This window comes from Opisthocomus hoazin, chromosome 2 (assembly GCF_030867145.1).
Source record: "Opisthocomus hoazin isolate bOpiHoa1 chromosome 2, bOpiHoa1.hap1, whole genome shotgun sequence".
Classification (NCBI taxonomy): Eukaryota; Metazoa; Chordata; class Aves; order Opisthocomiformes; family Opisthocomidae; genus Opisthocomus; species Opisthocomus hoazin.
In genome coordinates, this window is record NC_134415.1 from 28,527,232 (window position 1) to 28,541,442 (window position 14,211).

At 38.5% G+C, this 14,211-nt stretch overlaps 1 protein-coding gene across 3 annotated transcripts in view; it reads right to left on the bottom strand.

Moving 5' to 3' along the window:
* Positions 1-14,211, bottom strand: part of USH2A (usherin) — a 389,400-nt gene that overhangs the window by 89,115 nt on the left and 286,074 nt on the right. For all 3 annotated transcript variants that reach the window (XM_075412995.1, XM_075412994.1, XM_075412996.1), the window contains 3 exons: positions 12,721-12,919; positions 4,013-4,181; positions 551-772 (listed from right to left, as the gene is read on the bottom strand). In XM_075412995.1, the coding sequence (XP_075269110.1) occupies positions 551-772; positions 4,013-4,181; positions 12,721-12,919 (590 nt within the window). The remainder of the gene's footprint in view (positions 1-550; positions 773-4,012; positions 4,182-12,720; positions 12,920-14,211) is intronic.

The window sequence follows — 14,211 nt, forward strand, 5'->3', positions numbered from 1 at the left end:
AATTTCCTATGGTATGCAAGAGATTAATGGGATACACCCGATGAACAAGTGACTAGTGCTAGCGATTAAGTTTAGTTAATTTTAAACTGCAGCAGGTTTAACCCTAGGTAGATGCACAAGTCAGGGTCGTATATCACCAAGCAGACAGCACTGTAATCTTCAATTTCTAGGTGACTAACCCCACATCTCCAGAGCAAATGGAAAACCCCTGCGCTGGGATGCATGGCAGTACAAGGTGGCCAAGTCTAACCTCCGCTCTGCTCATTGAGAGGGGACTGGTCCTACCTCCTGACTGGCATAATCAAAGATCACGTACTCCTTTTGAATTTTCTGGAGTGTCTCCAAGCTCCGCAGCTCTTGGACATAGGTAAATAAGAGTTATTGAAAGCCCACAATTTTGCAATCTATTCGAATAGGTGAGTGAAGTGCAATATAAATTTAACAAATGGAAATACACACCTTAAATATGAGTGTGTCACTGCTGAACAGTTCGGGTTACAAGAGATTTAGAAAGATAAAGCCCCTTTCTTCTTGAAAACTTATCACTTACCTGTAAGAGGTCTGTATGCAGTCCCTTCTTCTTCATCACCACAACAGACTAAGTCTGTGCTTATGACTTCTCCACCACAGCACTGTTGATTGAAACTGTCATGGAGGGATCCACCACAGCAGATTTGATTGCCTGATCTGGAGTAAGGCATTCCATGGCAGCAAGAGTCACCAATTCCAACTGAAACTCTGTTTTGCTCTCCGTTAGGGCAACATACTTCTCCTGTCAATTTAAGAATATAATTAAAGATTTTATGCATTTATAGCTCTTGAAATCCTTGAGAGGCTTTCATCTGATAACAAGTCTGGGTGCACACAGTGGTAGCTTCATGTACAAAACGTTCCACATGAAAGCATGATATTACTCAGTACTTTAGAATGCTATAAAAGTATATTCACTTGTAATAATAATTAAAGAAACACGCATTCATGAATTCAGGGCCAAGACTCTGTAAGGTGTCAAAATGCAAGCATGACAAAGACAAACTCAGAAAAGCAGTAAAAATAATGTCTGTAAATATGATAATTATACAGCTGAAAACCTTTGAGAAGAGGCAGCTACAGAGCAAAGAGAGTTCACTTTTGCTATGATTAACAGAACTGTCAGCCTACATATTCTCTGCAAAAAATTTCCTTGTTTCCTCCAAAATCATTCCAAACTTGTTTTGAAAAACTAATGCACATTGTTTAAAGAGTTCTTCACTATCGCTCAGGAATTGATCTCCCAAAGAACTTCAGGATTAAACTCACTTTAAAAATCAAATACCATAATCACAATCCATGGGCTTGTCTGCTATTAAAGTAAAAACATCAGCTTTGCTGGAAAAGGCCTTATCCTAAGACTGCGAATGAGACTGACGCTGTAATGGTGGGCTGGCCTGGGATACACCGTGCTATGAAAGGTGTAGATGCTACTATAAAGGATATAAAAATTATGGTAAATGGCAATAATTTTAATTTACTAGTGTCTGAAGTTGATCTGATCCAGTGTTCTAAAAGTTACGCTTTTTTATTATCTTTCTGTGTTGCAATGTTTTCTGTGGCTCAAATGCCATTTGGAAGGAGTAGGGATTTTGTTCTGCTGTTGAAGATGGGTAATAGAGATGATTAAAGCATTTGGATTCCTGATTGTTAATAAAAGAAATCTGTTTTGATTTTTAAAACTCATTTTTCTCATTGAAAGTAATTATCTCAAGTCCTGTCCTTCTGAAAGGTTGGGAATTACAGACAGCGAGCCCTAAACCCAGTGCAGCTTTTGTCAGAAATAAACATGTGATGCGATTGTAACAGACGAGAGGCAACACTGCTTCCCTGCCCCCCACATTCCTTGCCAAAGAGGTGCCTGTGTGGTAGTAGCATTATTTGCTCTGCTCTAAGAATCTCTCTCCTCCCATCTTAGTTCTGGGGCGGATGTTTGCACTTCTTTGGGCACTACTGTTCAGAAACTGAGATTGCTGCCTTCCTAATTTGTAATCTTCATGCCTTCAGCTCAGTGTGCTTCAGTACATCTAGGGCTATCAAGCTGGCCAAACAACATCTGGGAAATATGTATGCTTAGAGAATTTCCTGTATAAATAACTTTATCAAATAAAGTCAATAATAAACAAAAAAAGATGAGAACAAATTTTTAGAGTATAATAGATATAATCTGTCTAGATACCTCATCATATTTTTCTGCATTCCTTGGAATCTAATTTAGTTGCTACACAGAGAAAGTATTAAAACACAGAATGTAGCTTACATCTATTGGAAATAAAACTGGGGTGTTTTTTTTAAAGAACTATTAGACATAAAACACAAAGGATCAGTAACCTTCTCATTAACCTCTCAAAATGGGATCCATTCCAAGCTAGGCTTGAAAACGTCCTCTCTCTGAAAACTACCATGCAGTCTTACTAGTTAATTGTTATCCTTATCAAAGAATGACCCACATTAACATTTAGCTTGAGGTTATTAGCATATTTATAAAAATAAAAAAGAAAAAAGTGACCAACATTGTTCATGGTGCTGCCCTTTTGAGTAGAGAAAAAGAGAATGCAGCAAGTATACTTAGAAAAAAAATCTGTTTAAAATGATGTTCAAGCATTCACTGTTTCATGCTTGTGGATTGCTGACTGAACAAGAACTACTTTCAGGCATAAGACATTTTGTTTCACTGTGCTTTTCTCTCTTGATGTAAACAACATTGAGCTAGTTAACATAGACCACTGGATGGGGACAAAGGTCAGAGTATAATCTCTCCGTTTCAGTACATTGAGATTAATGAGGCCAGCAAAATATTCTTCTCTGGTTCTTCCATGTGATAGCATTTTTTCTGATGACATCATGGAAGGCATTCTAATATTGTGATATATGAATTACTTTTCAAAGGATCAGAACTTGGGATGTGCTGAACATGTTGGCAAAAATTCAAGCATTTCTGAGACTAGGGAATGTGTGCCAGCTCATGAGTAATGGAAGCATTTTAGCTCCTGACCTGACAATTGCCTACAAAGAGATATATGCTCTGAACACTGCCCCTGAAAAGGCTCTCCTCCCCCTTCTCTTCCTCCCTCCCTGTCAAAAACCCACCAACAAACTGGAAAACCAAACTCTGGACAACAGCACAGAAGCATGGTTTTGGCAAACTTCCCAAACAGTTCTGAGCACAAGAGTAGAGTACAGCCAAACTGAAGAAAAGGATAAATTTCCATCAAAGATAATACATGTGGGATATGTACTTTGATCTGTAGCACTGGTAGAAACAAAGAGTAGACAATGCAGAAAGAAGTAGAAGTGACGTATTCCATAATATCAACCCCAAATGCTAACAACTGTTCCATAAAAGAAATCGCGAAGGAAAATCACATGGGGTCAACTCAAGCACAGAACTAAACCGCACCACCAAATTACAGAATCACAGAATCACAGAATCACAGAATAGTAGGGGTTGGAAGGGACCTCTGTGGGTCATCTAGTCCAACCCCCCTGCCGAAGCAGGGTCACCTACAGCAGGCCGCACAGGACCCTGTCCAGGCGGGTCTTGAATATCTCCAGAGAAGGAGACTCCACAACCTCCCTGGGCAGCCTGTTCCAGTGCTCCGTCACCCTCAGAGGGAAGAAGTTCCTCCTCATGTTCAGACAGAATTGCTTGATGGTGTTCCTATTAAGGAGAACTGCCCTTCCCATTATGCAGCACTTACTGCAATTAAGTCTAGTTTGGCATAAATTAGTTTTCTGGGAAATGACCCAATCATCAGGTTTCATCTATTAAGCCTTTCTTGTATAAACAGAGTGTACTGTGTTTAGAAGACAAAGTCAGTGCAATTTTCTTTGCTTATCCCACTGAGCACAAGTCTCTAAGACATCTAGAAATCTTGATAAATCCACATTTATTGCTATGTTTTCATTCTCCTTGGTTTAACAGATATATCAACTTTGTTGTTTTGTTTCTTTCAAGCACTTGAAAGGAGTTGTCTCTTACCTGCTAATACCCTAGTGTAATAACCACCACAGCACCGATGTTTCGGTTGCACAGCATGTATCTGACCACCACAGCAAACCCCTGGTGAATTAAGAATAAATGGAATGTACTTGTCCTCGCAGCATTGGAAGCCAGGTTTATTGTCGTGCAGAATCCCATTACAACATACCTAGAAGTAGTTAAAAAAAAAAATTCAGTAAGGCAATATCTGTTCAACAGAACATAATGTGTTCTCTGGCAAAACAACACCTATGAAAACGTGTACGACACATTCCAGTATGGACACTAATATGACTGCAGTCAAATAAAATGTAACTTGGCTAAAATCCTGTGCCCTCCAGCATTATCAGACTTCAATAAACTACCGTGTATCTGACAGAATGCTGCTATTTTGTGGCCTTCAACCATACTGCACCTTAATAAAATAGTCCATTAATACGAATCATCTTCTTCTTGCAGGCTGTTTGAGTCTCTCAATGTGGAGTAGAATGCAATATGTAGATATAATCTACCATCACCTTATCCTTTTCTTTTCTACCCAATTCTTATTTATTTATTTATTCATTTGTGATGAAACTCTTACAGCTAAAACTAGTATTTCCCAATATTAGCTCTTTCATCTTTCACATAAAAATACATGGATTTTTCTTCTTATAGCACATGATCACTTATTTATAACCACAACTCTTCAGACAATGTCATCTTAAGAGAATAGCATTGATACACGGATTTTTTTTCAAAATAAAATTTACATGGAAATGAATTTGAAAAGGCCTTTTAAGTGTGGACTCCTTTATAGGTGCTGTTGAGAAAATTATACGCTTGAACAATCAAATAATTATTCGTACATTTACTTCTGTGTCAATGGAGTGGCACACTGTATACACAGTAAATTATATCGAACAGTCAGTAGAATCATCCTAAAAATTGTCAACTCAGAACCCACAGCCAGTGCAACTTGTATTAGCCAGAAGGATGCCTCTTACAGCTAGACAGAAACTGCAGCTGGCAGTAAAGCACAGATGTTAGAGCAGAGTTGCTCCTTTGTTTTCTTTTGACATGGAGCACTTCTGGCCCTTGCTTTAACCACGTTCTAAATCAGGTCATCTTAGCAGCAAAGAAAGAAAGAGTTCCTCTAGAAGGATCTTTTATTTACCTAGGTACCTTAATTAGTAGCTAACAAAAAACTTTTAAAAATATATATAATAGGCTCAGGACATATAATTTGTACTACATTTATAATGTTAACATAAATATATACATGGAAGAAAAAAATATTATTACTTTTCTTAAGTCATAAACAAATTATTTCCGACTTCTATGTGAATACACGATGCTTTGTTTTGTTCAGTTTTGAATGGCCTTTACTCAATCACCCTTGGGAGTATTAGGTTAGGTTCTGAATTTACAATACATAAACAATAAGTAACCCCAAATTAACATGAGGTAGGGCAGAAGGTCTTCTTATTTCCTCATTATATCTTGAGGTTTTATAACCTTATATGCTTTGAATTGTCACACAGTTTTCTGCTTTTGCAGCACCTTTCTCATTCAGCATCTGCTTTAGACTACCAATGTAGCTGAATTTTGTCATTTTCTGTTCAGGAATTTTGAGTCTCTGTAGGTCCTATTATATTATTTTGCTGTCCACCTTGTCACTGGTAATATAATCCAATCTATGAATTTAATTATCCTACTGTTCTTTCTTCCAGATCATTAGTTAAGATGTCAAATAAAACTCTGCTTTACACCTCTTCTCTGCTTCCTATCTTTTGGATGTTTTTTTATGGCTGGCACACACTCCAGGCTGAGTGTTTCTTCATTTACAATTGGCTCTAAAGCACCTGATCTCCTTATTTCCAAGTCATTTAAAAGCGTTCTTAAAAATATCAAATCAAGTACTATTGTCCCACTGTCCTCAGAATAGATCACATTTGGCAACAATTCTTGACACTTGGGAAGAATGGCCTCTGCCCTGTCCTTTCTACTGCATCCTGAGCTTGAGACCAAATACATGTTCCTCACACATTCTCAGCTTCAATTTGTGTGCCCCTTGGGATTTTGCCTCCCTCTGTGGTCTGTCTAGCCCAATTTCTCTTCTTCTTTTCATGGATTTCATTTGTTATTCCTGCCCTGTTTCCTTCTTTTCAGTGATGCGTACCACCCATATTGCACCTGAACACTGTCTTTCTATCTTTACAGGTAAAGCTTGAATATCTTTGGCATCATCCAGGCTCAAATACTTGAGCAGCCTTTTTACTTTCCATGCAATGTTTCCAGTTTTAAGAAATGCCCCTTTTCTTGTGAATCCTCCATAGAAAGAGCTGCCCTGTGTATTTCACATGGCACTGTGAGGACCGGTTTAGTACTAACTCTAAAGCATTCTGGTTGGAACATTATTTGTAAGATTGCATTGTTACTGGTGTCTCTCCTTTTCTTCCTGAATTCCCTCACAAAAAATCCTCGTCTGAAAACTGAGGTATGTTACAATAGTACCAGCAGCTACTTTTCCTTGTTAAAAATGATTTAAGATCCTCCGTACTTCTCAATACCCTATAGACAGCTTCCAAAAAAGGGTACAGTCAGCTCTAAAACACATTCAGACTCTCATCTGGCATTACCGATTGGTATAGTTGGTGCTATTATTATGTAGCTCCATAACATCCTCTGCAGTCGGCTGTAAATTGTTAGATAACACTTTTTTGGCAGTCCTTTTAAGATAGTTAGTTTCTATTTGCATTGATATTCAGCCCAAGGACTCTACATTATCAATCCATAAAATAAAATGCATTCAAGTAATGCTGAAATCATGTCATTGACAAAGAAGAAAAGCAGATGGATTGAAAGTTATAGTGGCAAAAGGTTATTACTATCTCATCCTCTTAGATCTAAACGTGACAATCCCAGCTAGATGGTGTTACTCTGCACGTGAAAGCAGAAGCCTCATAGCGATCAGATACAGTGACACCAACATTTTAGGCAGGTCAGAGATCTCACCCTCGTACTGAGGGCTGAATGCTTGACATAAGCTCGCTAACCAGAAGATCTTTACTGTCTGTGGAGATGATACAAGATGTTCATCCTTAGCTATCACAGGAACCCTTAAAAATATTGGTAGACTGAGCTGCTCACAAATCAGTCCTGTAGTTACCCTTTCATCCAAACCTACAGAGGGACTGTGACTCAGGAGCACAAGGACTGGGAAGGGCTGGGCATAAAGAAAAGCTTTTTACGACACTTGAGAAAGGCCCAGTGAGCCATGACACTAGCGCAGAGTAACTAGATATCAAATCTGGCAGGCAGGATTACACAATATTTTAACAATTTTTAAAAACACTCCAAACGTATCCATGCAACTCTCTTTTAATTAAAATTGTGTCATTCCTGATCCCTCTGCTTGCTGAAGACTTTGTTGAAGGATATTATCTGGCCTTGTGGACACATGCCAGTTGAGCTAGGACTGATTTACTCAAACAAACAGATGTGCTAGGCAGCCATGTTTATCCTTCTTGTCAAACGCTTGCTGCCAGAGCCACTTTGTGAAATAGCAATTCACAAAACACTCCAAGGAATTCCTATTAGCTACAGGAGTTCATTAAAAATTTCTGCCTGTGGAGCAAACACCAGAGTAATGATTGACCCATCATGTTCTTGTGTGAGAGGGAATATTTTAAATTAGCAAGGCTCATTCTTTTTTACTTAAATTATCTCTGAATCTGCATAGACATCCCTTTTTGCTAAGTATATTTACCCATTTCTTTTCTCAAACTGCTGTTCTCTTTTTGTAATTGGTACGGCCTTCAATCTAAAATCCATGAGCAGAAATTATTGTTATTCTGTTACAAATCACTATATATTATCTTACTAAACTGAGTTTCATTTCCTGTCTGTCAGGTGTGTTACAACACACACTACACAGGAAGTGTTATCTTTTTAAAGGTTCTCCAAGCCTGAAAGAACTGCAAAATAATTTGCACAATATTACTAGCATTAATAGTAAATTTTAAATAAATATTGATGGAATATCCTTTACCAGTGTCGAGATGTGCTAGTTTTCACTCCTGAAAGTCATGCTTTTGAGGGTAGCTATCAAGCCATTGTTTTGCTCCTCCTGTCCTTAAAGAGCAGAGTCCTGCTGGTGTTTTCAACAAATGGCACATGTTAATTACGATGAGTAAAGGGGTAAGCCTGCGCTTCCTAGTAATGTCAGAGTTATATTTGATTAGTTCATTAACTGCAGATCTATACAGCTTGTTGCTACTGAAAATAAAAAGTGCTGAAGCTGTATTAACACCTTCAGTCAGGACCCTTTCAACCGTTGATGTTCATACTCATGATCTGTTGTGTACAGAAATTATTAGCCTTTATGCCACTATTTTAATTACATTTTTACTATACCTGTCTGATTATTTTCAGTGTTCACCTCAGGATGCTGGTAACAACAGGACAGTTCAGTAGCTACATGGATAATACAGGAATGCCCTCCTCATCGGTACTCAGATTGTGCTCCCTGATGGGTGAAGCTAGGGCACCTTTCCTTGTTAATTGAAGTACATCTCTGCAGATCTCATGATATGTGCTCTGTAAGGTGATGGCTATTTTGAGATTTCAAATATGGATACAGTTATGGATCACACCTTACTGAAAACAGGTAGGAAAAGACTCAGTTTTGGCAGCTTGGAAACACCCAAGCAGCACAGGCTGGCCACTGTAAAAGGTATGCAGGAACTCTCCTGCCAGCTGACAAAAATCATCATGACAGTGTATTCTCAGCTTTTCTGCAAAACTATACACAAAAAAAAAAAATCCTTTATAAATTCTTTCTGCCCTCAAGAATTATAAATCCATCCAAGTCTGATTACAAACAGCAGGATAAAGGATACCAGGCACAGCACTGTGTTAGCTTTAGTCAAAATAATAAAGATTTCTAACACTGAAGCAGAAAACTGGATAACAATTAGAGACAAGAAGTAGGGATCTGATGCAAAGATTATTTAGGATAGCAGGAATCTTTTTTCGTCTTCATTAGACTTCATATCAGGCCTACATGAGCCCATGAATGTGTATGTACACATCTTCCTTGTCGTGAAAAGGTCATTTGCTCTTTTAGAGATTCCCAAGACAGCTCTGAGCAAGTTGTTTTATTTACACAGCACAGTGCTCTGCGCAGATACTAACCTGGATCCTAAACGCAGCACACATACACCAGTGCAGCCCTGCACCCAGACTATTTAGCACTGCCCTTCTGATATAATGGCGCTACTTAGCTGGACCCAACTCAGTCAATGTTAACTGAAGAGTCTCTGCATCTTGCTCTGCTGCACAGTGAAACACATCCTTGTATTCCTGTTTCTGAAACACTTGGGCTCCTATGGATAGAGGGGATTACATTTTGGTGATCTCTTATGTAGATAAGAAATGATAACAAATCCCTCTTTTTCTGCAGTGCCTTACAATAGCAAGCTGATGATGCCAAATGTAACCCACAAATCCCTAAGGAAATATTAATAAATAACACAAGACATATCTCCAAATTATTTTTGTACAAAGGGCCTAGTTTTCCTCTCACTTTGTACTCCTGAAGTCAAGGAAATTGTAAGAGGCAAATTAGACCCATTGTGTCTTGTATGCAAGGTACAATGAGCACTACCTGAGCAAAAGTGAGAACTCCACAACCTATTGGTCTATCGGAACTACGTATACACAATCTGCCTGCTTTTGCTGACCAGTCTATCATCCAAGAACAAAAAGCTTGTTTATTATTCTGGATCTGAACACTACTTAAACTGCTCAGCATTTAACTCTTAATGGCATCTCTTCGCATTTGGCTGTACAATTAATGTATGGCGAATGGCAGCTGGCACTATCATAACAGACTTTTTTGTCAGAGCAAGTGTATGCTGGTCAGTGTTGCTTTTCTTCAATTGTTGAATCTAAGGACCACATATACTAGCATGAATACTTCAGCATTATAGCTGGCATAGATAGGCAGTGAATTCTATAAAAGTGTGACAGAGGGCTGCCACATATGGTCATATGCTGTCCCTGTCGCAAACTCTAGTTTAAGAGAGTTTAAGATGGATGTGCCAGGAGCTCTGTAGATATCTCTTACAGGCACTCTGGATGGGTGGTGCGGGCACACATAGCAAACCAGACAAAGCATCGGGAGGGGAATTTTAATCAATTCACCCACAAAAATTACTCCTATGTCATTTTTTGTATGAGTGCTTCAGTATCCTGTGGATCTTCTAGTTGTTTATTATATATTCATTACTTAACCAAATAGCACCCATTCCTAACCACAGCCTCTGAGAATAAAGAGACCATTATAACAAAAGAATGTAAAATTAATTAGAAAAAAATAGGAAGTCAGGAAGCTATAAAAATAAATGGACACTGTCCAAGCTCAAAGTTACCATAAATGCTCGAAGACTGAAAAAATAAAAATGGAGAAGAAAACTTCAAAAATTAATATAATACAAATTTAACTCATACATATGCAAAGATCTATTAAAAAGTCTACCATACCAAAAATCTGAAAAAAGTAAATTTACCTTTTAAAACAGGACTGCCCATAATTCACTTGCAAGGTTTCAGCAATACGTACGTTTAGTATACTATTGCTTTCAAGGGAATTCAAAAGCCAAAGCTGTGTTGGCTGGAATAATTTATCCTTTGAATTGAATTCCTCAGATAACTCACTTCCTTAATAACTGTCTTGTCTGACAGGGAATCTTGTGAATACATATTGTTTGCTTTAGTCATGGAACATGTGATGATGCTTTTGACAAATAGGGACACTATTTCATTACATTAAATCTTACTTTCAAACTAAGAGTTTTCTACCTCATTTGTCAATAAAAACCATTACAGACTCCCACTATGCTATTGATCCTGCTCCTAAACAGGAACTCGTATGAAGATTAACCTGAAAACAGCCATAATTTAAAAATACATCTGAAAAATCACAATGGATCCCATTCAGAGCTGCTCATCATTGTCATGTAAGAGCCACTCACTTGTAGATGAATCTGAATAGATTTTCCATACTGGAGAATCTGGTCATGAAGAATTTAGCCAAGGAAGATTTTGAAGTGGGTGGGGGGAAGCAAGTCATGTTAATAACCACTATTTGCCATGCAGTCTTTGAGGAATGATCCCTCACGCAGAGAAGCTTAATAGATTTACTAGTGTTTTTGAAATTCTGCACATACCTAGAAAATTTCCTACAGCCTATTGGTGGTCCAATGTGATCACTTTATGCCAAAGGAGCCGTATGAACTACCATCGTGTGCTCCGTGGATACTTGAGCTGACAAAGAATCTCCTCTAACAGTTTACATTGTGTGATTTATGGCATGCAGCTGAGCAAAACCGATTGTTCCACGTGGGATGCAAAAATACATACAGAGATCTATACACATATATACCCACCATGTAACTTGTCACAGTGGGATTGGATCATTGGATTCAAGAGGCTGGTACTGAGATTCCTCAAACTTCCATTACACGTGGCTTGTGAGATTTACTTTGGATCAGATACAGCCTGATTCCTTGGGATGAACATCTGCACTATGCAGGTGGAGCAAAACTTTCTGAAGGGAAGAAATTCAGATGCATGTTTGTGAAGTGAGGTGGTCCACAGACTGGTTGGGAACTGAAGTTCCCATCCAGAGCTGCAGCATATTTGAAGGGTCTTTGAAACACACAATCTGGCTTAGCTTCCTATGCAAGGAACTCCTGTTCATCTGGAGTACTGTGTCCAGTTCTGGGCTCCCCAGTTCAAGAAAGATGAAGAGCTACTGGAGAGAGTCCAGTGGAGGGCTATGAGGATGGTGAGGGGACTGGAGCATCTCCCCTACGAGGAGAGGTTGAGGGAACTGGGCTTGTTCAGCCTGAAGAAGAGAAGGCTGCGAGGGGACCTTATAAATGCCTACAAATATCTGAAGGGTGGGTGTCAGGAGGATGGGGCCAAGCTCTTTTCAGTGGTGCCCAGTGACAGGACAAGGGGCAATGGGCACAAACTGAGGCACAGGAAGTTCCGTCTGAACATGAGGAAGAACTTCTTCCCTCTGAGGGTGACGGAGCACTGGAACAGGCTGCCCAGGGAGGTTGTGGAGTCTCCTTCGCTAGAGATATTCAAGACCCGCCTGGACAAGATCCTGTGCAGCCTACTGTAGGTGACCCTGCTTCGGCAGGGGGGTTGGACTAGATGACCCACAGAGGTCCCTTCCAACCCCTACGATTCTGTGATTCTGTGAATTTACTTTGCATGTATTAAAACCAATTCTACCCTGAACCAGCATGTAGCAAATGAAAACCATCTGTGGGTTCACTTCAGAACTGCGCTATTGCTCCAAACTAAAGTGTTAATGCAAGACACATTCATAAATGCTAACCAGTTCATTTATTCTGCAAGGAGAAATAACATCAATAATCACAGACTTAAGACAACAGAATCACTTGTCATCAGCTGACTCACATACACTGCTGGAGATTTTTGCACAGCTATCCTTGTACTGAGCTCAAACATCCATATCTGATTTTAAAAAGTTCCAAGACACGTATCAGAGCCTTGATTTTTAAAATATCAAAAGAAGCAGAACCCTCCACTTCCCTTCCTCCAATAACTAAAGAGGGTTGGTTTACACATCTATTCGTAAAAGTATAATTTTTCATTACATAGCTAACTAAAGAATATACACGTACCTTCAACTCTGGATGATAACACACTTCTCCACAGATATTTTCATACTTTTTACATTCTAATGAGATGCACATTCTGTTACTGTTGCTGCTCCTTGGAGTCTTTGATGGGGTACACCTCTGCCATGCTTTACGTAAGAGTTCATATCCCAGGATAATGCCATTTGGCTGTCCTGGTGATGTCCAGTTGATTTGAAGAGATCTACAATATGCAGAAAATTAACATCTACTAAATTATTGAAAGTATTTATGCTTCCATGGATACTTACATTAAGGGATTAGCATATAGTAGTTCCATTTTTTACTAGTTCATATGGAGTGAAATGTTTTGAAGTGTCCAAAATGTTCCTCTGGATGGTGAATTTCACAGCTGCTTTAATAACCGAAAGCTATAAAAGTTTTACAAAAGTGTCAATCTGTGCTAATACTCTAGGAAAATAAATCACACATGCAATCAAAGTCCTTTAAAGTTCCTGTTTAAATGACATCTCATTCATACTTCTGGCAACTTCTGTGTAATAAGCTTTGTAGTATTTTGCCCATTTCATTTCAGTGGTAGGAGAAAGGAAACAATATGCCTTCCTGGTGCTATTGCAAAGGCATACATGAACTACTGTCATGGGCAGTTCCATTCCCAGATAGGAACCTGGTAAAGGATGAGCAGCTGGGGGGCGAAAGAGCATCCCCTCCCCTCTGAGCTGTTTCGGGTGCAGTTTACTCACACTGCACTGTCACCATTTAGAACAGATTTGTACTCCTTTTGTTTTTTTCCTCCTTTCAAAAATGTTATAAAAAAATGTATGTTGCTTTGAAATGTATTCTTCAGCACAGAATTAATTCATCACATCATCAGTAAGCACTAGTTCTCTTCTGTGTTTAATTTTTTCATGAAATTACAAGTAAAAAATGTAAGTGTTTATCACAAGTAAGACTTAAGACTTATGACTTTGAGTGTAAAAGTATGACTTCAGCAGCTCGCAAAAGACTGTCTGTAAAACAAAATCCTGTTGTTTTGAGGTTTGATATCTGACCATAATTAGTTTAAGGAAGAATGTATCTTAAAGGAAATTAAATTCTATCATGCCTGTCACTACAAAAAATGTGCAGATGTTGGATCCAATATCTCATGTAATACTACAACAACAAAAAAAAGTCAAAAGGGACATCTGAAACAGAAATTTGCTCTGTCTTTTATAATGTATGCATTTTACATAGATATTCCAGATGAAAACTTAATTTCTTGCATAATCACTCTGGAATGCTGCATAAGACATATTTTTTTTTCACTATGACTTTCTTTGTGTAGGGAAAAAGAGATCCCAATGCTACATGCAGATCAGTAGCAGGACTTACAACATTGTATAGTATAGACTTAGGCTCGAAATACCAATTTTTAATCTCTATGTCCCAATTACACAGCCACTGTCAGAATGCCAGTGACATAATAATTAGCATTAATTTGAAGTGAAAAAGTTACAGTGAAACAGCAGCTGC